General features: G+C 42.8%; 1 protein-coding gene across 2 annotated transcripts in view; it reads right to left on the reverse strand.

Moving 5' to 3' along the window:
• The window catches only part of PI4KA (phosphatidylinositol 4-kinase alpha), a 105,446-nt gene that overhangs the window by 78,847 nt on the left and 834 nt on the right, over nt 1–25,765 (reverse strand). Inside the window, exons 2-19 of one of the 2 annotated variants that reach the window (XM_061602491.1) lie at nt 22,779–22,895; nt 21,637–21,730; nt 20,747–20,835; nt 19,469–19,541; nt 18,720–18,979; nt 17,455–17,521; nt 15,578–15,726; nt 15,112–15,177; nt 13,936–14,032; nt 10,590–10,781; nt 9,706–9,806; nt 9,161–9,290; nt 8,116–8,245; nt 7,791–7,886; nt 7,153–7,336; nt 6,135–6,238; nt 4,496–4,664; nt 2,051–2,101 (exon numbers count right to left, since the gene is read on the reverse strand). In XM_061602491.1, the coding sequence (XP_061458475.1) occupies nt 2,051–2,101; nt 4,496–4,664; nt 6,135–6,238; nt 7,153–7,336; nt 7,791–7,886; nt 8,116–8,245; nt 9,161–9,290; nt 9,706–9,806; nt 10,590–10,781; nt 13,936–14,032; nt 15,112–15,177; nt 15,578–15,726; nt 17,455–17,521; nt 18,720–18,979; nt 19,469–19,541; nt 20,747–20,835; nt 21,637–21,730; nt 22,779–22,895 (2,169 nt within the window). Of the gene's footprint in view, nt 1–2,050; nt 2,102–4,495; nt 4,665–6,134; nt 6,239–7,152; nt 7,337–7,790; nt 7,887–8,115; nt 8,246–9,160; nt 9,291–9,705; nt 9,807–10,589; nt 10,782–13,935; nt 14,033–15,111; nt 15,178–15,577; nt 15,730–17,454; nt 17,522–18,719; nt 18,980–19,468; nt 19,542–20,746; nt 20,836–21,636; nt 21,731–22,778; nt 22,896–25,765 lie in introns of both variants that reach the window. The other variant, XM_061602490.1, reaches the window with a different exon arrangement.

Raw genomic sequence — 25,765 nt, forward strand, 5'->3', positions numbered from 1 at the left:
CGTAACAGAATACCTGGGTGTTTTTCCCTTTGCTGAGACCATCTCCCTGTAAGAAAAACACGCAGGACCTGCAATAAAATGGTGCAGCGTGGAGAGCTCCTATTTAGTATCCCAGGCAGCTAGCATGCTGTCTTTTGGGATATTCTATTCCAGTCCACTCACTGGTTGAGGGATTTCTGTTCAACCTAATGTAAGTCACTGGTTCCATCACTGCAAAGATTTCTCCTTGTGCCACGGAATGTTCTCCCCCTCTGCTGCCCCCCCCCGCCACCTAAACCTGTTCTGGGTTTTCCCCCAATCCTCCAGAGGAGATTTGGGGGCAGCACGGGACATGCACAAGGAGAGGTGAGGGCCCCAGTCACATAGCATTCTGTAGCCAGTCTGTCCTCGCTGCGATGATTTCAGTTCTTTTCCAAAAGATTTTCCCCCTCCTACTTCTGCAAAATTTGGGGTTTCCCCCAAGAATGCCAATACCACCCTGTCTCATTTCTCACTAGCCCTACAGCCATCATAAAAATCACATGTTTCAGGTAGCTATTAGCATGCACCAGGAATGAGGAACCTGTGGCCCTCCAGATGTTGTGGCCAGGGATGAAGATAGTTGTCGTCCAACAACATCTAGAGGGCCACAAGTTCCCATCCCTGGTATATATGATGTTGTGTGGCCATTTTGAACAGCACCTTTTCCCCCTGAAACGATAAGCTCCTAACAAGTTTAAAAAAAAAAAGCTTAAGGAGAAATAGGACCTGGGAACTCATGATCATCATGAATTGTGCAAGAAAACTAAATATTTGGTTTACAGACCCTAAATGTAACCATTAACTTCTGTTAGGGCTCCTAACAGTATTTACTGAGAGCTTAATGGTTGAAAAAATGCAGATTAGGAAGCCTCAGATCAAACACCGTATTAGCTTTGAAGCATATATTTTGAAGTCTTTACTGTAAATAACATTTGCCTAGCAGGAGGAATTGGTCTTAGATTGTAGACAAAAAATTACTGCTTTTCAGAAGTCTCGCTATTTGAAAGCCAGACCAAATAAAAAGTTCTCTTTCTCACATGGGAACATACAGAGGTATGTGGAAATAAACAAAGCTACTGTGATTAAACATAGGGCACATCATTGCAGGGGACTAGATTTCAGGCCCCATATAAGCCGACTTTGAAGCATGTCCTAAGTTCCACCACCACTATCACACCACAGAAGCTGTGTGCTTGTTTCTTCAGTTAAAATCCTAGCATTGCTTGATGGTAAACACTCATGTGAATGACAGTAACATTTGTTAAATTATTATTTACATAGTGCCACTGGTGTGCATGGAGATTCTCAGAGTACAAGAGAATTGAGCTCTGACCCCAAAGAGGTTACAACCTAAACATCTGACATGGGTGAAAAGGAGGAAGGAAGTGGAGGCAGGAGCAGAGAGGGAAGCAATATGAAGTCATTTCAGTTACACGTGCTTAAGGTTCAACACAGGCGTGGACCCCCATCCACACTATTTACTTTAAACAGTCATGGCTCCTCCCCCCAAGCATCCTGGGAACTGTAGTTTGTTAGTATGGAGAGGAGATCCTTATTCCCCTCGCAGAGCTACAACTCCCTGAGTTCCCTGGGAAGAGGAACTGATTATTAAACCACTCTGAGAACCTGCAAGGGGAGGAGGTTAGAAGGAAATGAAATGCCAGAAGTACATATGGGAATATTTACATTATTGGCAGTGGCCATTTACACTCACACACACACAGAGTTTTGACAACACAGGTATTCTTGCATCGGTAAGACAAACACACACAAAACCCTTGGTTTTTTTCAGTCCATAAGTGACAGCATCGAAACTCTCGATATTGTTTAGTATAACCAGCTGAGGTTATGTTATTAAAGAGATGATCACTGTATTGTACTTTTAGCATTGGGGGGGGGAGAGAGGAGCCGACCAGCTGACCACCTTTTGACATATTCCTTCTTTCAGTTATTGCCCAAACCATTCAGCTTCCCAACTCAGTGCACTGCTTTAGAAAAGTAAACGAATGACCTGGTTTAAAACACTCACCACAGCAATAACGGGGATCAGCACTCCCAGGTTCCCTGCACTGCTAGATGCCTAAGAAACAAAGTGGGGGTGGGGGGGTGGGGGGAATACAGACATGTTAGAAAAGCTTTGGAAAAAATCTAGAAAAAATACTTTTTAAATGTGTGAAACTAAATGGTGCTGCTTCAACTTCTTTTGCACATGCGTTTGCACTGTGAGAGAGACATCTTGACTCTAACAGGCTTATTGATCATTACTTGGTTCTTTAAGATAAATCTGAGTAAGCTAAAATAACAACCCTCGGGGGTTGAGGAGCACATTTTAAATCACTAGCAATCTCTCAGTATCCGTAATTTTACTCTAAGCAGGCTGAATTGCTCCACGATGGAGCAGCAACTACGGCAAAGCATGGGGAATGTCCCTCCTGAATGGGACTCTTGCATCTTGTTGTCACAAACCATTCAGTAGGAGGCTGCTTCCTATCGAGTCAGCCTCGCTGGCCTATCTAGCTCACTATTGTCTACACTGACTGGCAGAGGCTCTCCAGGATTTCAGGCACGGTCTCTTTCCCAGCCCTACCTGGTCATGTCAGGGATTGAACCTGGGACCTTCCGCCTGCAAGGCAGATGCTCTGCCACTGAGCTACGGCCCTCTCGTCCGTGACATAAAGGGAGATGCTTTTTTTAGATACAGTTGGTATTTAGGGAAAGCAGATCCTGTTCCATGTCAAAGCGACGTTGCCCCGAGTCCCCATCAACAATGAGAGAAAAGGAACTGCGAGGTTGTGAGTTGAGGCTGACGTGCAGGCATTAAGGAAGCAGCTGGAAGAACAAGCCACTTGGAACTCTGCAAACAGGGCCTATTTGTCTGGCTCCTCAGTCAGATCTCATTTCCCCTTTTAATGACATTAGCTGCTGGCAGCGAGATCTGTTTAAGCTGCTTTAGCTTCTACAGCAGACGCAGTGGCTGCACGCAGTCAAATGGCATGCTTAGAGTTGACCAGACAGCTCTGCCCCACGGAAGATAGAATCATAGAATAGTAGTGTTGGAAGGGTCCTATGAGGCCATCCAGTCCAACCCCCTGCACAATGCAGGAATCCAAAACAAAGCATTCCCGACAGATGGCTGTCCAGCTGCCTCTTGAATGCCTCCAGTGTCGGAGAGCCCACTACCTCTCTAGGTAAACCAGATAGCCTTACACCAAGTCAGCCTATTGGTCCATCCAGCCCAGTACGGTCGACTCTGGCTGGCAGGGGCTCTGCAGGGTCTCGAGCAGAGATCTTCCCCATCTCCTGCTACAGGATTTATTTTGTTGTCAAGAGAGATGCCAGGAGTTGAACTCGGGGCTTTCTGCATGCAAAGCATGTACTCTACCGCATGTTCCTCCCTGAAAGGGCAGTGCTACACAATTACTATGCCCGTGCAGCGGCTTGTAGAGATCTGCTTACTATATGAAGAAGTGGTACCCTGAAAGTTGTGTTGCAAACCCCCTTACTCTTTTTTTGCTAGCCTCTGTCCTCAAAGCCCCAGCCCTTTATTCCGACACTTTTAAAATGCATGATTTCTGGGATACTTTTCTAGGCCAAACTGGGTTGTTCTCTAACCATTTTGAAAAAACACATCTCCTTATCCCTCTTTCCTCCCACAACAGAAAATACTATAAAAATGAGTGTGTTCCATCTGCTTTTCATAGAATTAAAGTTTTAATAGGGCCAAGTCAAAATTATTGTGGATTTTGATCTTCCTATCCAACACTGTCCTTGCAAAAAGACAGTTTTCAATAAAAGCAGACATTCTCCGCCCGCGCGCACACACACACAAGTTTTCAAGGCCATTTTCTGAAAACCCGCTTCCCCAGCACAGAGCTACAAAGTCCCCACATTCTGATGCTTTAGAGCTTGCTGTGCGACTTCATGGCCCTGTCAGAGCTAAATGTTTTGAGGGGGCTGTGTGCAGGCTGAAAAAAATGGTGACACACATAACCTATATTAGCCAATGCAAAAATGAAACCTAGATCTTATTAACATTTTTAAAGTTAAGGCAGATGTGCAAAAATATACACATTTCTTTTCAGGTAATAGAAACAGGAGGGTTGGGGATGGGGATCCAACTGGTCGGTGGTGATGTTTAAGGCTTTTTGCCCCCTGGATAGTTTTCCAGAAGCTACTCAGTCCAGAGGGCACAGCACACGGTTATCCCCGTGGCATCAGTATGCAATTTTGCAGCTCAGGTTGGCAATGTCCACTGGAAAGACAGCACAGGTTCAATACCTTCCCCTTCTCTCACACTGCCGCACTTCGGGTCAGATCTTCTCCTTCCCTGCTGCCGTTAAACTCTTTAAAAACAGCAGATCTTCTGATGTCGCATCTAGCTTTGCCTTAAAGTCTCATTGAAAGTGGCTTCAACTGTACACAGGATACCGCTTTTCTTCTGAAGATCCGCAAGAAGCATTTTTTCCCTTCCTACCTTTAGCGCTGGACCTTTTTCGCTTGCCCTCTCGCTGGCTCTCTTTCCTTCAAGCCCAAGTTGTACAAACAGTTCCAGCAAGTTCATCAGCAATTCATCCACAAGGTGCTCATCCTGGATATTTGCAGCTATATTAGCCAGGGCGTTAATAACAGCTAAGGAACAGTGTCTGGTGAAAAAGGGGGGGGGGAGAGAGAAAATAGTAAATCATAAGAATCAACCCTTTGATTAAATATTTCCGGTTTAATCTATAGTAGAATTGAGAAGAGTTGTAGCTCAATGATACCGCAGCTGGTTCGCATGCAGAATGTCCCAGGTTCAGCTCCCAGAAAGACCAAACCCTGGAGAGCCACTGCCTGTCAGTGCAACCAGTACGGAGCTAGATAGGGCAATGGTCTCAGTCAGTATAAAGCAACTTCCTGTTCCTACAATTTCCAAGAATATTACTGCATAGGGAGCAGGAAGCCAGGGGGATTGTTTTAGAAGTTTTTAGTTATTTATTGTTAAAAGTGTATACCCCGCTTTTCACCCGATTTGGGTCTCAAAGCAGCTTAGACAAACAAAAGCATACAATATTCACAACTTAAAAACACCGGAGAATAAAAACATCAGAACAGCATTCATGGTGCAACAGCCTCCTAAAATAAAACTGTTTTGGCCTGGTGTCTGAAACTTAGCAGGGACGGTGCCTTGCCCGATTCCAATACCTAACACATTTTACATGTTTTTAATTGTTGCAAAAAAATACATTATTTTTAATGATACTGTTTTAACTTTTTTGTTAAATTATAAATTAAATATATATAATAAATAAATATAAACAAAAAATAAATATAAATTAAATATTGTTGTAAGAAGGGAGCCCTACAACTATTATATATTCACAAATCAGAAACTGATGCCTACCATACAAAAGTTTTGAAGATAATGGACTGCATCCAACTGTTATACTCAGAGTAGAACCATTAATATGAACAAACCTTATTTAGTCATGTCCATTTGTCTCAATGGTCTACTCTGAGTAGGACTAGTGTTGGATACAACTCAATCTAGCCTTTGTGTTGAATAGGCAATATATACAGGTGTCAGCTGCTAGACAGGAAAATTAAATGCCTTTGGGGAGAACCTAAACATTTTATTTAGAACAATACTTATATACTATTATTCATACAAAATATCTCAAAGTGGTTTAGAACATATATGAATATATGATAAAACCATCTAAACATTTAAAATCAGAAACCATTAACTACTGCAGAAAGGTATCATCTCAGTTGCCTGCATAAGCCTGGTGACACAGAAACATTTTCAGCAGGCATTCAGAAGTCAGAACAGAAGGCACTTGCTGAATCTCTGTTGGCAGAGCACTCCACAGGGCTGGGTCGATGACATTAAAGGTTCAATTTCCTGTTGCTGTCATATAAGCTTCGCCAACTTAGGGAGCGATCAACAATGCTTCTGCAGATGATCTCAGTGATCAAACTAGAATATAAGGGTTCAGGCGGTCACTAAGCCTAAGCCGTTCATGTCTTGGTAAATTAATACAAGGACCTTGAAGCTGGCTCGATAATAAGACAATAATGCTTTCTTTGGGGGGAAAATCACATTCCAATGAACCAGCAAGCATAGTAAAGATTACCTGTATCCATGATCCTTGTAGTCTTTCGTTGCTGAGTACACAATTGAGCTAGCTTTAACACTGATCTGCTGAAACAGATTCCATACCTCCTGGTAAATGTATTGCTAAATGAAAACAGAAAATAAAATTGACAGGGAATACAGAAAGCTATAAGAAAAAATAAAATCAGTGCAAATAGAAATGCAAAAACTAACTAGTTTTGAACATTACATCTACACATACACACAGAGAGCGCTTAAAGGAAGCGCACGGTTCTGGGCTAGAGTGTGTGTGTTATGGGCCTTCAAGTCAACTGTTTAAAGTAAATTATGAATCAGCGACCTCCAACAGCATCTGTCATGAACCACCCTGTTCAGATCTTGTAAATTCAGGTCTGTGGCTTCCTTTAAGTAATCAATCCATCTCTTGTTTGGCCTTCCTCTTTTTCTACTCCCTTCTATTTTTCCCAGCATTGTCTTTTCTGGTGAATCATGTCTTCTCATTATGTGTCCAAAGTGTGATAACCTCAGTTTCACCATTTTAGCTTCCAGTGATAGTTCTGGTTTAATTTGTTCTAACACCCAATTATTTGTCTTTTTCGCAGTCCATGGTATCCGCAAAGCTCTCCTCCAACACATCTCAAATGAGTTGATTTTTCTCTTATCTGTTTTTTTCACTGTCCAACTTTCACATCCATACCTAGAGATCGGGAATACCATGGTCTGAATGATCCTGACTTTGGTGTTCAGTGATGCATCTTTGCATCTGAGGACTTTTTCTAGTTCTCTCATAGCTGCCCTCCCCAGTCCTAGCCTTCTTCTGATTTCTTGACTACTGTCTCCATTTTGGTTAATGACTGTGCCAAGGTATTGATAATCCTTGACAAGTTCAATGCCCCTTTAAGCTGTCTTCACGCTGCACTGAGAGATGGGATGTGGAGAAGCCACGACAGTCTGCTCCTGCTCAATGAACAGGATGCCTGGAAGCACGCTAGGCCTGCTGCAACGGACAGCTTCCCAGCCTGCTCATCTGCTCTTACATTTCCAGTGATAACTAAGCAGCCCAGTTGGTCAATGATGAGCACATCCAGGGGAGAAGGCGGCTGGCAGAACTTCTGCTGCAGGATCTGAAGGATCGGCTCCATCACTTTGGGCATGTCCCTCAGTGCCACTGCAATGTGCCCTAATGCACGGATTGTGTGGTCAGGAATGAGATGGGCCTCCCTAGAAAACCAAAATTGCATTTGTATCACCACTTAACAAAAAAGAAGGAAGAGTATATTTTCTCCCCCTGCTGGTGATCTGAAGAACCAAAGCAGGGAAGGAGGGGAAGAAAAAATGCCTGGCACAGAGGCACACCTGACATGCACAAGTTGCAGGCCTCCTGAATGAAGCCCACAAGTTGTGCCAAATTCAGCTCATCAGGCTTTACAACAACACGGGTGTGCGTATAACAACTTTCTGCACACATGTTTTTCAAACTGCTTTTTAATGTGTTTTAAATTGCTGTGAGCTGTCCTGGGCCCTTAGGAGAAAGGGCAGGTAATAAATGAAATTTAAAAAATAAAGTAAACTTCATTTAGGAATCATTCTCCGTGAGGCGTCCCAAAGGTATTTACAATATAAATTATTATTACAATAACAGTAGTAGTAGTAGTAGTAATAACGGACAGCTTACTTATCACTCTCCTGTGAGATGTAGAGACGATTAGACAAACTAGCTAAGAAGGCTTCAACAATGACTGGATCTATAGTCAGGCCAGCTTTCAAGCACCTGCAAGAAATGGTGAACATAAACCAGAAGATCTCTCTCGGATATCTGATTTTGATTCTAATCAAAACAGAAAAGTAGACCCCCTCAAGCCTTGAATTTGCCCCCACCCCAGCCTAAATTAGCGGACCCAAATTATGTTCTCAAAATCTGCCCTTCACAGTATGTTACCCACAAGAATGTGCTTTTTAACCATGCCTGGAACACAATACATTTAAAGCACAGTTCATACCTGCAGATGTTATCAATTGCAATATCCCGCAGCTGTTCATACATGGAGGCTTGACTCTTCTTGCTTGACATCACACTTACAGTGGATTCAGCATGCTCGTTTGTTATACTGATCTTGATGTCGTTGCCTCCTAACAAAATAAAACAAAAGGGACCCGGTAAAAACCTTTGGTCTAGGTTTGACATATCTGTAGAACAGTGATTTTCAAGACGAGGCCAAAGGTCGCTATGGAGAAGACGACTTCCCTAAGCACGTAAGAGCAGCGTGAAGCACAGCTCATGTGGTTGGAGCAGGGATTGTCAATATGGTGCCCATGGGAGAAGTGGAGCTCTTGAGGACTTCCCCATGTGTAACAAAGGCTCCCCCGACTGCCCCGGTGCTCAATGATGCCTTCCTCGTGAGGTGGTTACCTTCCCTCCTCTCTTTCAAAAGCACATAGAGGTAAAGGAGGATGTTGGAAGAGCAATGCTTTTCCCCACTTCCTCTTGCAGCTGCATGGGCTTTTGAGGGCTCAGATGAGCACCTGAACAGCCAAACAGAAAGCAGCACAGCTGAGAGAGCAGAAGGGAAAGGGGAGCAATCTAGGAGACAAACAGGAGGACAATGCGACAACTGGGACGGGCAAAGTGGGGTGCTACAAGCGTCAGGAAGAGAAAAGAATGGAGAGGGAGAAAGAGAGATCTAGAGGAATCAATCCTTTTTTTAAACAGTTTCCTCTCCTCTAAACACCATCAAACAACCGATCACACCTGTCGCTATTGACCAAAGTGTAAAGGCAGAATAAAAATGTTAAAAGATGTTTTGTTTTAATATGTTTTAATGTCTGTTTTTATGATGTTTTGGAGTGTTTTAGTGTTTGTTTGCTGCCCTGGGCTCCTACCGGGAAGAAGGGCGGGATATACATTTAATAAACAATAAGAATGCCGTTTTTAAAATATTTATTCATACGGTTTTGACTGGCATGCCACAGTGAAAAAAAAGAAAGAGAGAATAAATTAGATTAGCTAAACGCGTAAGAGGGAATACTGCAACAGAAGTACAATACCGGTATTAAATTGATTGTGGTACTTGTAAAGCTTCACCAGGACAGGAGAAGGGATCACAAGAAAGTCTCTCAGGGATGGATTGACCGAGTGAACCACCACAGGGAATCTCTCACATAAGCGCCCTAGACCCTAAGAGAAAGATCAGCAATATTACACAGCAGAAGGCAAGCACATGACCCTATGACACTAAAACTCTTAATACTGTGCAAAACTCGATGGATCAGTTCAGTGGCTTTAATGGCGATAACTGCCATGCATGACACTTCTAAGATGCATTATTACTTACAGAAGGTTCTTATTAGTACCATAACAATGAGTCTGGCTATTGTGTCTGAACCAGCCCAGTGTCTATAGGAGGGATGGAGAACCTGTGGCCCTGGTGATGTCATTAGACAGCTCCTCCCATCCTCTCTGGCCAATGGCCATGCAGGCTGGTGATGGGAGCTATAGTCCCAACAACATGTGGGGGGCCATGGATTCTCCACCCCTGGTAATGGAAATAGAACTTCTACAATATTTACGTATTTCAAGGTTATCAGCGTACCTGTAAGCAGCAGATGAGAAGAGGCAAATGAGCTATGATTACTTTGCTAGAGGTCTTGGACTGCAGCTTCTCTGATAGTTTGATGCACAGGTTTTCTGCCCCTTATTTGCAAAAGAACAACAGAAAGATATTGAAAGACTACGCTTGGACATTTAAGAATGGCTTTTCGTTTCTGTTTTGATGGCAACAACTTGGATTGGCCCACGGGCCAGAGCTACCCCACCGTGACTGAAACATCCTCTCCCCCCTCAACTGTCACTAGGCAGTGGCCATGCCATCTGGCTGCCTTGGTGGGAGAGATGGGAAGCAGAGCTCATTCCATCAACTTTGCCAAAAGACTAGCTCTTCCTACCCCTGAACTGTTTCTGTATCAGATTGTTTTTATAAGATCTGCTATTTAAGAATCTGTATCTGAGTTTGCTTTGTTCCTCTTTCCTCCCTGTCCCTTCTCCCTTGCGTGTCGCTTATTTAGATTGTAAGCCTACAGGCGGTGACTGTCTTGTTTTAATTGGCTGCATATCAGACACTCTGACAGCCTTTTTGGCTGAAGAGCAGGGTGCAAATACTTGAAATAAATTCCTAGGCTGACTCTTAGGACAAAGGCCTCATGGGTAGCTTACACAAAAAGAATCATAACTATAAGCTCGCATTTCAATTTTAAAAATAAATCTGTTTAGACATCCATAGGATTGCACTGTAAGAGGGCTAAGGGCACATGGCATGCTTTCTGAAGTTTATGCACTTTATATTAAAAAACAAAACAAAAAGCAACAGCATCAGGCAGAAGAATTGTTAAAAAACAAACACATTCAGGCAAATGTTCAAATTGTGGTTAAAATGGAATAAAGATAGCGCATGCATACAAAAAAACTGAAGATAGCCACCTTGCTCATCCTTCACAGCCCACACCATGAGATCCACGCAGGCAGCATTAGCCTGGCAACGCAGCTTCAGAGGATTCAGTTCGTTGTGTAATCTGTCGACGTCATGAAGGAGTTTCTGAAGCTCCGACTGGCTGCTGTTGAACTGTTCCAGCACAAAATCGTGTATCTCCTTCACAAACGAGTTTGGGAGATCTGAGAAGACAACAACAAAAAGTTTAAATTCCTACAATGGTCATATCTAAACTGAAAATAGAAACAAACTAAAATATGAGGAAATAAGAGAGCATCTTTCTGAAACCGACTCATTTCACAGCAGAAGGCATCAGTCAATGGATATGCTACCTGCCCAATCTACTCCTCCTTGTTGACAATTTAAGAACTTAGGAGTTCCTAGAATGTGCTCCGTAGACCACCAGTGGCCCGCGGCCTTCTTTCAGGTGGTCTGTGGTGTGTCTATGAAGAATGGTGGGAGCTCCAGCATTCTTGGATTTTAGTGGTCTGCCCAGAAGGTGAACAGGGTGGACCAGAAGTGATAGGGGAGGAGGCGCTTGAAATGAGTGCAGAGGATGAGCAGCAAAGTTAATGATTTTTCTGCCTGTTGCAGCAATTGTAATGCAGCCATGCTGCATGAGTTTCAACTGACTCAAGATTAACTGTCTTAATTCTAGCCTCCCACCAAGACCCGCAGCCATTTTCAAGTGGTTTGTGAAGGGGGAAAACGGTTTGGGAATCAGTGAATTAAGACACTGCTTAATCCTCTTCTACAACACCATTTGCATGAAAGCACTCCCAAGATGCAGCAGTGGTTCTCAAAGTTTTACAGTGCAAGAGGGAAAGGGAAAAATTCAAAGGAGAGAATAGAACAGGGATGGCGAGCCTGTGGTCCTCCAGATGTTGCTGGGCTAAAACCCACAATATCCCTGAGCGCTGGCCATGGTGGGAGTCTAACAACATCTGGAAGGCCACGGGTTCGCCTTCCCTGGAACAGAGCTTAGCAGGGAAGAGATGAGGACTGAAGTTAAATGACAAGAAGCAGTGCAGAGAATGCAAGATCCAGGAAAGGCTTTGTGAAAAAGTGTTTTCTTTAAATTCCTTGAACACAAAAATAAGAATACATGTAAGAACATAAGAAGAGCCTGCTGGATCAGGCCAGTGGCCCATCTAGTCCAGCATCCTGTTCTCACAGTGGCCAACCAGGTGCCTGGGGGAAGCCCGCAAGCAGGACCCGAGTGCAAGAACACTCTCCCCTCCTGAGGCTTCCGGCAACTGGTTTTCAGAAACATGCTGCCTCTGACTAGGGTGGCAGAGCACAGCCATCATGGCTAGTAGCCATTGATAGCCCTGTCCTCCATGAATTTGTCTAATCTTCTTTTAAAGCCATCCAAGCTGGTGGCCATTACTGCATCTTGTGGGAGCAAATTCCATAGTTTAACTATGCGCTGAGTAAAGAAGTACTTCCTTTTGTCTGTCCTGAATCTTCCAACATTCAGCTTCTTTGAATGTCCACGAGTTCTAGTATTATGACAGAGGGAGAAGAACTTTTCTCTATCCACTTTCTCAATGCCATGCATAATTTTATACACTTCTATCATGTCTCCTCTGACCCGCCTTTTCTCTAAACTAAAAAGCCCCAAATGCTGCAACCTTTCCTCGTAAGGGAGTCGCTCCATCCCCTTGATCATTCTGGTTGCCCTCTTCTGAACCTTTTCCAACTCTAGAATATCCTTTTTGAGATGAGGTGACCAGAACTGTACACAGTATTCCAAATGCGGCCGCACCATAGATTTATACAACGGCATTATGATATCGGCTGTTTTATTTTCAATACCTTTCCTAATTATTGCTAGCATGGAATTTGCCTTTTTCACAGCTGCCGCACACTGGGTCGACATTTTCATCGTGCTGTCCACTACAACCCCGAGGTCTCTCTCCTGGTCGGTCACCGCCAGTTCAGACCCCATGAGCGTATATGTGAAATTCAGATTTTTTGCTCCAATATGCATAATTTTACACTTGTTTATATTGAATTGCATTTGCCATTTTTCCGCCCATTCACTCAGTTTGGAGAGGTCTTTTTGGAGCTCTTCGCAATCCCTTTTTGTTTTAACAACCCTGAACAATTTAGTGTCGTCAGCAAACTTGGCCACTTCACTGCTCACTCCTAATTCTAGGTCATTAATGAACAAGTTGAAAAGTACAGGTCCCAATACCGATCCTTGAGGGACTCCACTTTCTACAGCCCTCCATTGGGAGAACTGTCCGTTTATTCCTACTCTCTGCTTTCTGCTTCTTAACCAATTCCTTATCCACAAGAGGACCTCTCCTCTTATTCCATGACTGCTAAGCTTCCTCAGAAGCCTTTGGTGAGGTACCTTGTCAAAACGCTTTTTGAAAGTCTAAGTACACTATGTAGACAAAGGAGTATAGACAAAACTTAGGGCAATCCAAAAAAGCACCAGAGGTTTTTACAGATCTATAAAGCATCAAAGCCATTTTTAGTTTAAAGCAGTATATTTCAAATAAGGAACTATGAATGATCAAAAAGTGAGTTTTTCAATATGGATTTAAAGCACTAGAGATGGCTGGCTTGGCAGAGGCCTGGTTCATACATCATGGCAAGCCAAGCCATAGTTTAGCACAAACGGCCGCTTGCACTAAACCATGGTTGAGCTCAATGTGTAATCTGAACCTGAGCTCACAGGTTAGCTCCCCGTTATGTCCAAATTCAGGGAACTAAGGACTATTTAAACCGTTTTTTCAGGACACCAGTTTTATTTTGGCTTGTTCTAAACAAGCCCCAGTTGAAACAAAGGGTGGGGAACCTATGTCTCTCTAGATATTGTTGGCCATCAACTACCATCAGTCCCAGCTAGCCTAGCCAATTGTCAGGGACAGCAGGAGCTGGGATTCAACAACCTCTGGAAGGACACAAGTTCTTATCTCCTGGTTTAAACGCTCCCCAGTTTCCCAGGCTTGGGGGATATTAGCAAACTGCAGGTTGTTCAAATGTGGAAGCAAAAGCTGTTTGACCTCCTCCTTGCAGTTAACAGGAAGGAAGGAAGGAAGGAAGGAAGGAAGGAAGGAAGGAAGGAAGGAAGGAAGGAAGGAAGGAAGGAAGGAAGGAAGGAAGGAAGGAAGGAAGGAAGGAAGGAAGGAAGGAAGGAAGGAAGGAAGGAAGGAAGGAAGGAAGGAAGGAAGGAAGGAACCTACAAATGGCAGGCTCATTCACACAGCCAAGTGACCATGGTTACATTTAAGTTGGCCGACACTGTCAACCATGAAACCCACATACTTTTAGTTGTCTTCTGTCTCCAAGGCTGAAAGCTTATTAATTTAAATATCACACCTTTCATATAGTACAACGCGTCCCTCAGCATCTTGAACTGGGCAACGTACAATGGGTCACTGAACATTTTGTAGAACAGATCTGCATGAGGGTTTTCCTACAAAGTAGAAAGAGAGTTGCAATTACATATGGCTGTTTGGGGGGGAAAAATCAACCTAAGAGCAAATTTTGAAATCCCCCCGATATCTAGAAGCTTCCTTCAAGACCGCTCTCTGGAAAATAATTACATTTCAAGTTCTCCCCTCCTCTTACCATCTCCCTTGTGTTGTTAGAGAGTGAGCTGCTTGAGGCAGAGACTTGCCCTCTCCTTCTAAAGCACCATGTACCTCAGGGGTGGGAAACCTCCACCCCGTGGGCCTAATCTGGCCAGCCAGACCTCCCCATTTGGCCCGTGAGGCCATTTTGGGGACACCACAGCCACCTGCTCTACACCTGTCATACATGACATCAGATGTAGGGTGGATAAGGGCAGGGCTTCAAGGCTCACAACCACCCATCAGCCGCGCACACTGGTCAGGCTTAGCCTGTCAACAAGTAGGGAAATCATGATCAAGCCTGCTGGCCAGAAAAGGTTCCCCACCTCTGGTGCACATGGTTGGCATTTTATAAATAATTTACATCAACAACCTACAGTGGAAACACATGCACGTCTATGAATGAGCCAGGGGTGGTTTAATGGTTAGGGTGTTGGACTATGACCTGGGAGGCCAGGATTCCAATCCCTGCTCAGCCATGAAGCTCACTGGGTGACCTTGGGCCAGTCACTTGCCTCTCAGTTTAACCTACCACACAGGGTTGTTGCGAGGATAAAATGAGGGAGGAGGAGAACCATGTAAGCCACCTTGTGCTCCTTGGAAGAAAGGTGGTATGTACACAAGGAAAGAAGTAAATAAAACAAGATTCTAATATTTATATATAAAAAAAGAATCAAATGAGGCATAAATTACACATGTAACCTAGGCTAAGACTCTATTGAGTCTTAACATTACTTCCACACTGTTAATATTATGGATGACCCCAAAAATGTGTTATATTTTTTGCATGTTTGTTAATACTCCCCTTGGACCATCTGTCAGCAGTAGCTTTCAGAATCAAATTTAAATGCCATGCCCCTCTAAGATACAACCACAAGCTCAATTCTTTTAAAAACAACAACATGGTGAAAAATTAACATACCTCAATACCCTCAGAGACAACTGCGTCCAAATTTCTAAGAACTGCATCCCCAACAATCTGTTTTACCTACATGCACAAAAAATAAAAACAGACATCCTTTCAGTTGAATTAAAAGTGTTTCTTTCTACATATACACAATTAAGCCCCAACACATTCCAGTTCAAGGAGGCATGCTGGCAACATTTCTCTTCTGTGGTTTTCCTAGACCAGTCTTCGCCACCCTAGGGCCCTCCAGATGTTTTGGACCATAGCCCCATCAGCCCCAGCCGTCCAAACGTCTCCCATCAGCCCCAGCCGTCCAAACGTCTCCCATCAGCCCCAGCCGTCCAAACGTCTCCCATCAGCCCCAGCCGTCCAAACGTCTCCCATCAGCCCCAGCCGTCCAAACGTCTCCCATCAGCCCCAGCCGTCCAAACATCTGGTGGGCACCAGGGTGGTGAAGGCTGGTCCAGACTCCTCAACGCACCATGTTCAGCAGCTGGCGGAGCATTTCTAGTGGAATGTTAAACTCCTTGTTGCTAATGCCGTTAAAGAGAGGCGAAACCGAGAAGCTGGAACTGATTGTAGAGAAGTAATAATCGGGATCTACAGCACTCCCATCAGGTAGGTAGGACCCTGCTTATTTTTTTTTAAAGAAAGAAGAGAAAAAGGGAGAAAACGTCAGAGTTATTTTTTTAAAATTACCACATTGCCTATCCTGTCTACAGCCCATTATGAGCAAAGCACACTCAACGAGACTATACTAGTTTAATTGGTCTGCAGACTGCAGCATTTTCCTTTAAGGTATTCATTTATTTCCACTTATGAAGTGAAGCAGCATCTTGCCCATTTTGCTTGGGCTTTCCGCCACTTCTTCCTCACCAAGGGACACCGCAAGGCCAACCTGGTGCCTTCGCTTGGCAGCGGGCCTGGACTGCCAGTACTCAGCTGGGAGCACAGCATCCATTCCTTATCGGCCTTCCCGGAAGATTGTGCCGTGAGACAAATCAACTAGCCCTTTGCAGGATACAGACCTCAGCTGCCGGGAACCACTGCTATCAGCTGTGGTCAGAAACACAGCCATGCGGGGGACGGGACACAAGATATGAACATGCACCACTTAAGGACTTGGAGGAGCCTCCTCACTACCTCACATTTTAGAGGTGACAGTGAAGTGGATTCCTGAAGCTTAGGAAAGCGACCGATGACAAGAAAATACCCTTGGTTCCCTACTCCCAAGCGGGACTCAGGAGCAGACAATGTGTTGCACCCATGGTTAGTCATAACTCAGAGTAATTCATGAAAACTAACGGACCCTAATTCATCATGGTCATTAATTTCAAAGGGTCTGCTCCAAGTATGACTATGCTGAAGGCAGAGAGGGAAAAGCCGTTTCTTCTTCTTTTAAAAAAGAAAAAACTTTTACTTTTGAATTTCAAGTGACACAATGTAAACTCCCACAGATACAAGTAGAGCATTTTATTCCTAAAAAAAAAAAGCATATTCAATCGCAGTGTCTCTCAAATGAAAGTGTCTTTCCATAGGTCGTCATGAGATGTTGGTGCTCTGTGTCCATGTTCCTTTGTCACAGCATAGCCAATAAAACTGAACCAAACAGCATAAAATTTGCCTGGCTTACTGTTTCTTCCTTCTCATATTTTGTCCATCAGTTTTTCCACGAGGACCAAGTCCCATAATTGTTGAAACCAAACTTCCATTTAAACTTGGATTTATGCACCTCCAGAATCTAGTTATGGTCAATCTGGACACGTTGCTGTTTCAGACACCACAAAACTATGTCCTTCACTGACCCAAGAGGATGCTACACAGATGGGTGTGGACAATTGCTGGAGTTTGCCTCTAAATTTCCTACAGGAAGTTCTGCCAACACGTATGATCCTGCCCATCGACAAAGGTCTTCAGTAGAAGCTCTGCTTTGGGTGTTTCCACCTTCAGAGGTGACTATTAAGAGACTGGGTGAAACCCCTGTAATGAAGCTCTCTCCAAGGACATTCGCCTGTCACTACCATTCTTACACCAAGCTAAGTCTGACGTGCTGACTCAAGCCTTTAAAAGCAGTCAACAGTGATCTGCTCCTAGCTGCTGTTTGTTTATTTTTTGGCAGTGTTATTTGTTCAGTTGCTAATATTTGTTTTATAAACCTAAATGTTGAGTAAGTGGGATGCAACTGTTTTAAATGAATAATAAAAATAAACCAACTTTCTCCCTTGCAACATCCCCTAGAATCTTCACTGCAGGATAACTGTTTAGGGAGGCCATAAACTGTCTGGGATCATCCTTGGATACTCAAAATTTTATTACGCTCCTAATCAAAATAATCTACACCAGAAAGCAAAACTATACCTTCAAAATATTGCACAGCGCTTCCTCCGGGAGAACTGGGAGGAGGAATTCCACGTTCTGGACTGATCTGAAAGATGGTAGTAGGCACAAAATACAAAGTTCATGTCGAACTCACATAGTCATATAAAACACACACACACACTCAAACTATAATTTGAGATTTCCAGAAGGGTAGCAGTAACCCCTAGTTTCCTTGAAGGTGATGGGATTTGGAAATCTCCAGCATATCTAAAGATGTCAGGCCTTCATATAAACAAAACTAGCATCCAAAAAGCCTCTTCTCATTGCTTCCTATTTGGAAAAAAAAAGCATGAAGAGAAGGCCACTCATAGCTCTACAGGCAGCTTTGCTAGGGCCTTCGGATTATAACTTCTATGCTGGACGTTATTTAGAAGATAATTTCCAACGGCAATCAGTATCTGTGGCCATCCCCACCTCACCAATATGTATTAACTGTTTCAACCCTCAAGATCCTTCGAAATGTTAATCTCTCTGCTTTAATTTCCTCAGCTCTTTACATACAGAGAGGATATATGGAATTTACACAGCATATCACTTTCATAAACACATTATATGTTTCTGGGCAAGTTGCTGTTGTTGGAATCCGCCTCATACCACATCCATTTTAGCCCACTGTTGCTTACCCAGACCAACAATGGCTCTCAAGAATGGAAGACTTTCCCATCACCTGCTACCTTTTTTTTTTATTGTGAGACACCAAGGACTGAGCCTGGGAACTTCTGCATGCAAACCATATGCTCCATCAGTGAGGTCACATCTGCACCATTCATTTAATGCAGGATTATACCACTTTAAGCATTCACGGCTTCCCACAAAGAATTCTGGGAACTGTAGTTTGTTAAGGGTGCTGAGAGGTTTTAGGACCCCCCCCAATTCCTCTCAGATAGTTACAATTCCCAGAGTTCCCTGGGAAGAGAGATTTGATTGTTAAATCCCCCTAGGAACTACAGCTCTGTAGAGGGAATAGGGTCTCCTAACTACTCTAAGCACCCTTAAACAGACTACAGTTCTCAGGACTCTCGGGGGGGGGGGTCATGACCATTCACAGCTGTATGATACTGCTTTAGATTTAAGGTGCAGATATGGCCTGTGTCATGGGCCCTCTCTAAATGGGCCTCATATGTGGCCCTCCAAAATAAGAAATTGAAATTCAACAACAGTCACATTATCCTGTAAACTAAAAAAACCCATGGTTGACAAAATGACCTATAGGCTGATTTTATCCCCAAAATATCTAAACTAACCTGCGTGATACTCGATACACTATTGGTCTTTCTCTTTAAAGATCCTTCTTGGCAAACAGACAGTAAGGAATTTGGAAGTATCGACCTGAAGTCATTAAAAGAGCGTCTGCGAATACCATCCAACTCGTTTGGGGCTCTGTGGGAATGCGGAGTAACTTTAGGAAAAAGCTTTGACAGAAGAGACTCTTCCGAGTTGCTGTAGCGCCCAAACGCTCTTGAAATTCCAATCAGGCATGGCACAGCATATTTGCATAAATATTCTGGAAAACAAAGGGAGTTCACTTATTTCTTGCTTTTAAAAGCTTCTTCCAACTGGAAAAAATGTAACATCACTTTTTAAAAAACGTCACTGTCACTATGGCCCAACTCAGACATAACGGAAAAACATCAAAAATACAGGATAGTATTGAAGGATGGGGTAGTCATAATTTCTATGTTAACTGTGCACAGTGGCAAGCCTACGAGAAGGAAAGGGGAGAAATATAAACACAGGAAGATAGGAGAAGCCTATAGGAGGGTCTCAGGATGAACCAGACACCAGATTTTTGAAAACAAAGGACCCACCAGGTCAACTCTGGAGCAGGAGTACTCTGGTTTTCTGAAGAACCTCAAGGGAGGGGGGTTAGAGGAGGAGAGACTAGCCCACTGTGAAGTGCAACATGCAGCATGAAGGTAACAAGAGAGAGAAGGTAAATTTACGTTTGTTGTAATAAAAACAGCAGCACCTATTGGAACAACATTTCTAATACCTTTATCCTGGATTTGTGGGGACTGGCACATTCCCAGCAGGACCTGCATCGCTTGTAAAACTGTCTCTAAAATCTAGAATAATCAAGACAGACACCTTTAACATCTGCAGATGGGATGTATTTCAATTTGCACTGTAAGAGTGTGCCAACTTAAAGTTACAAAACCAGAACGTTAAGTGGGCATTGCTATCTATAATTTCGGCCAATTTAGGCTTCTTTAATATCTAAAATTGTTTTAGTTAATAGAATATCCCCAGACAGTAGTGTTATATGAAACATCCATTTATAAAACAAAAGTCTTTAGACCCATTTCATCGGTGCTCTCCACACGTTAACAAAATGCACGGAGGGGAAACAGGGCTGCAGCTACCCAATGTTACCACACCCAGCAGTTCTGTTCCCAGGATCCACATGTTTGGCGACAGATCTGAATGGGAAGCCTCTGAACATACATCTGTATGCTCAGAGGCTCCATGTTCAGTTCTTCCACTGAACATGGGGAGGGGCGGATAATATTGGAAGGAAAGAACATTCCGCATCCCACCATCTCCACATGCATGGAGGAACACTTCTGAAAAGGGCTTTTGACAGGAGCGCTTCTCTTAGATATAATTCACACCCTCACCGTATAAGAAGTTAATATAATGGGGGTCAAACGACAAAATTAGAGCTTATAGAATCTAGTAGATCTAATTTGTCATTTGTGTCAAATCAATTGATATATAGATTGATATCTATCTATATCAACTGGCTGAAGTCACCAAAACTGCCTTTTAGAGCTTGAGAGCTTCGTAACAATCAGCATCATAGCAGCATTTTAAGTATGGTAGAGAGACTGCCGACCTGCAGGAATTGCTAGCAAAGCGGGGGGAAATGGTAAAAAGGACCACACTTTCAGCACTTTAGAAAGACTTCTACACGTTTCTTTGCATAAGTTTTTTTTGGGGATAATACATATTTTTAGTTGAAGAAGCACATTTGGAAGGATTTGTACTATTAGTGCCCTGGCTGGGGCGCAGGGTCAGACACAGAAAAAGAAAGGCAGGCAAATCCTGCAACTATATGTTTCATAAATAATTATTTAATCATTTACAGATCTGTTCACATCATTATTCAATCTGCAATCTTTTTGAAAGAGAGAGATTTTGCATTAGTCAAGAATTATTTTAGGATTTTTTAAATCTGTTGATACACACATTATGGGAAATATATATTTTAACACATAAAACATATTGGCATCTGTTGCCATGCATGCCACATCTTGTCAATGAATTTTACCTGTTCTCTCAAAATGGCATCCCTATAAGCCACATCCGACAATAACGTCACCAAACAGAAACTGAAGTTTTCTGCAATTGGAAGCATGCCTACAATATGGCAAAGACACAACAGTATTATGACTAACAGATAACACACAGTAACAAATCTAATCCATCCCAAATCACTTTTTTTTTTACAGTGCAAGTCAGACTTGGTCTGATTAAACCATGGTTTATTGGACCAAGAACGAGCCTTGTGCTTGAGCCTCAAGTCAGACATGGTCTGATTAAACCATGGTTTATTGGACCAAGAACGAGCCTTGTGCTTGAGCCTCAAGTCAGACATGGTCTGATTAAACCATGGTTTATTGGACCAAGAACGAGCCTTGTGCTTGAGCCTCAAGTCAGACATGGTCTGATTAAACCATGGTTTATTGGACCAAGAACGAGCCTTGTGCTTGAGCCTCAAGTCAGACATGGTCTGATTAAACCATGGTTTATTGGACCAAGAACGAGCCTTGTGCTTGAGCCTCATCCCTACCCTTGCACAGACAATTTTGAGGAAGGTATTGTGGTTTGTTAAACTACAGTTCCCATGATGCGTGAACTGGGAAACTGGTAATTTAAGTGTTGCTTATAAACCAGGATCTGATCCAGATTTGTAAGCAGTGCTTAAACCAAGGTTTCCCAGTTTGGATGCCATGGGGGAAGCTGGTTTAACAAACCACAGTATCCTCCTTGTGGTGAAAAAAGATTCCCCACCCATTCTATACACATTTATCTGGGAATAAATCTATTTGAACTCAGTGGGATTGACATCTGAGCAGACATGCACAGGATTGAACTGTAAGTTTTTTTAAGTAAGAGGCTAAGGCTCACATTATGACAAAAAACATTGTAAAATTTCACCTCGGCCTTTGCGCGAATTGCTTTCTTCTATCCACTGGACTTTGAAGAGGCCCCTCAACAGCCGCAGGAGATATGGAACAAGAATATCTTTATGCTGGAATGGAAATGGAGAATTTATAAAAATATTAATTAGTACAGCACCATCTATGTATAAGGTGTTTTACAAACAGCAGGTCCCTACGCCAAAGGGGCTGACAAAAACTCAGGCGAGCAACAGAGGAAGGGGGGGTAATGGAGGGGGGTAAGCAGGGGAAGTAGATGAGGTTATTTCAATTACATGGTGCTTGCCTTAGTGGCAATAATAATACTTGTAGGTCAGCAACATCTGGAGGGCCAAAGGTGCCCCAGCCCTGAAAGAAGGCCCAGGGACTGGGGGGAGGGGAGAATCCAAAGGCTTCCCAGAAAAGGTGAGTTTTGAGGAAGGATTTAAAGGAAATAAAGCATGTGGCTGTACAGAGGTGTTCCAACAGGCAGGAGTACCAAGCCGCAAGGGGAAACGGAGGAGCAGTTTCAAGATCCAGGAGACCTTTGGACAGAAGAAGGTGGCAGAGCTGAATAAGCAAAGACCACAAGAAGGGACATGTCAGGAAATAAGTTCAAAGATATAAAAAGCAGCATGGCCATGGAGGGTTTTGGGAGTGAGGACAAGATCATTAATCTAGATGCGACACGCAGAGGAGAAAGAACTACGGTCTGAAGATATTATTGCCACACAGCTTTAATATTTTTCAAAGCTGGATTCCCTAATTAAATCTGATACTACAGATCAAATTAAAACATTCAACTCTATCCACTAGGATTTTTGATGGAGGCCCTTCTTTGGCTGCCTCTGCCCTCTGAGCTGCAGTGGGTAGCTACCAAGCAAAAGGGCTTACTTGGTGGTGGCACTCCAACTGTGGAATGCTCTCCCCAAGGAGGCGCACCTGGCACCTACTGTGATATCATTTCAAGATCAGGTCAAGGCGTTTTTCTTTTCCCAAGCTCTTTAATCCTCAGTATATTGCTTTTCTACTGCTCTTTTATATCATGGTATTTTCATGTGGTTTTATCATGATTTCATACTTTTTGGAAGCTGAAACCTGATGGAATGGCAGACTATACATCCCTTCAATAAATATTTTAGATTAAACAGGAAATTGTACCTGCAGGTCAGACTCGATTAGAAAAACTCCCAAAGCAATCACAGCATCTCTGCGGCGCTCATCCAGCTGAAAGATCCCGTGGATATCTACTGGGCACATGCACAGAAGTTTCTGTACCTATAAGAAGGAAAAACAGGGGGACGCGAGATTATCTATGGTAAAAAAGGAATACTTTCCCGAACATCTGCCATCAGCTGCCACAACAGTACATACTAAGGATTAGAGAAGACCAGAAGAGTTTCCCCTGTTGCTCTAATTAAACAAAATTCCTCCACAACAGAGGTGTCCTTTTACAAGACTGTGTTAAAACACTTTGGTCCTGTTCAATCTAGAAAGCAGAACACACCAGGAAAATCCTCACCCTTCCACTTCATGAGCCCAACCTTATGGGCATGCTAAAGCTGAACAACACATGTGCAAAAATCAGCAGCACAACTACCTCACCATCCAGTACTATATATCAACGGGAAAATTGCGGTGTACTTTGAAGCCATGAAGTTCACTTAAAATTGGAGGAGGAGGGAATCATACACAAACGCTCCTCACAATGGCAAGGGTCTCAGGAACAGAGTGTGTGTAAGGGCTTGATAATTGCATTTTAATGCATTTTGGAGTCTTGCACATCACCTAGGCCCCATCTGAACCATACATTTAAAGCAATGTACTTTAAACAGCCATGGCTTAAAGAATCCAGGGAACTGCAGTTTGTTAAGGATGCTGAGAGTTGTTAGGAGACCCCCATTCCCCACACAAAGCTACAATGCTCAGAGTTCCCTGGAAAGACAGATCAACTGTTAAACCACTCTGGAAATTGTAGCTTTGTGAGGGGAATAGGGGTCTCCTAACAACTCTCAGCACCATGGGCAAACTATACTTCCCAGGACTCATTGGGAGAAACCATGACTGTTTAATGTGGAATAATAGTGCTTTAAATGGAGTGGCAGCATGCCCAGACAGGTGGCTGAACTTAAAATATCTTTCAAAGAAATAAATAAGCTGTGAAGTATTAGATAACCGTCAGAAAACCTATTAGTAAGGAGTGCAAGGTCAAACATCAGCTGGAACAACGGTGTCTTGCTCTGGTGACTGAAGATGACCACAGAGGGGGCCAAACAAGCCTCCCATGGGAGGGAGTTAAAAAGCCTGGCCATCACCAACAAAGAATTCCAACCTCAACTCAGCACAGAGCAAGGTCCCAAACATGGGTAGGCTCACAGACAGATTAATAGCATCAAACAATGAATCAAATGTATATTATGGTCAACTGACCATGAAGCAGACAGGGTAGCAAAAAGGCAGAGGCTGGAGAAGGGCTTCATGGATGGTTTGAAGAGAAATGGGAAGAACAGAGAGAGAAAAATGCAAGCACACAAGGGGAAAAAAAACAAGATAGAAATCATTTATTCCTCCCCCCAATCCCTTTCCTTGTGTTTCCTCCTCTTTTGCTCTCTGCAGCAGCTTTACTTGTTTTAAGCAGTGATCCTTTTAGGGAACCTGTTGTTTATTTTTTACACTTGGTTTTATACCATTATCAACCTTGACCTGTATAACCAAGGTGAGCTACAGATCCATGTGCAAAACCAATTCCCTCTCCAATATTGAGCAGCTTTCAGATTGGCAAAAAAACCCCCGTTTCGTTCACAACGGGACTTGATCACAAAAGAAGAACCAGCTACACAACTTGTATGGAAACTCTCTGATCTAATCAGACTAAGAGTGCAATCCCAGGCATGTCAATTCAGAGGTCAGCCCCACTGAGTTCAGTGGGACTTGAATAAGTCTGTGTGCAGACAGGATTGGAGCTTTAATTTGTTAGTCCTGAAGGTTCCATAAAAATTATGGCATTTGTAAGACTTATATGGTTCAGTCATGGCTCATTTTAGAATTTTAGGACTCTTGCTGCCTGTTGCATAAAAGTCTGCTCCTTAATTAACACTATCCCCAATTTAAATTAGCATTCCCAGAATTTTGCAGCTGAAGAGACATCTTTCTAAATTTTGCAAACTAAATTGATTAGGAGAAAAATGCCTTCCACAAATATTACAGGTTGATTATAATCATAACATATTTATAATGGTTAGCCAAGATTATCCTTGTTTAGCGTACTCCTCAAAGGACCCCATGGTCCAATTCCAGTAAGCCTGCCCTCATCTAACAGATTATAGCTCTGCACAGACTCTAGGGAGTTTTGTACAATGTTCAGTCTGTTTGTGTAAGACCAACACAAACCAAAAAGGGAATCAATTAAGACCTGATTGGTCAGGCATACCTATTTTATATCCTGCATATCTAACTTAATGCTAAACGACTACTCCCTTTCATATTCTTCTACATTAAACATGTAAGAGAAACTTTTTTTTTGGTTGGGAGTTTAAATGAGTTCAGTAATGCCCATAGCCAAACATATATTTAAAAACAACTTCCAATAATATTTATGATACACCCTCTTGAGAAAACAAAGTCAGAGTCCCTTCAATTTCAAGTCCCGAAGACTGGGTAATGTCATAACACGTACTGCAAGTGATATTTCATTAATGTGTCAAGCTATACAAAACTACTAAACAGCTGTAATTTTTTTTAAAAAACCACTCAATTAACAGCAGGACAGTTTCAAATATGGCAAATTTTGGATTTGTCTGTTTGCTAAAACTGCCTTTTTAAGACTCAGCTAGCGATCATCATACAGGCAGGCTACTAATAATTATAATATCCAAGAGCTGCTGTTAACAATAATGATGGTAATACCCAAGAGCTACTGCCTACAATAATACCAAGAGATGCTGCTAATAACAATAATAAACTAGAACACCTAATAATAATAATAACAACAATACCACCTCTGAAGAGGTGCTGCTGCTAAATAATAATACCCAAGCTGCTAATAATGATAATGCCCAAAAGCTACTGCCTACAATAAAAACACCCAAGAGATGCTGCTACTGCTAATAATAATAATAATAATACACCAGAAATGCTAATAACAGCAA

Source organism: Rhineura floridana, chromosome 19, assembly GCF_030035675.1.
Source record: "Rhineura floridana isolate rRhiFlo1 chromosome 19, rRhiFlo1.hap2, whole genome shotgun sequence".
NCBI classification, from domain to species: Eukaryota; Metazoa; Chordata; class Lepidosauria; order Squamata; family Rhineuridae; genus Rhineura; species Rhineura floridana.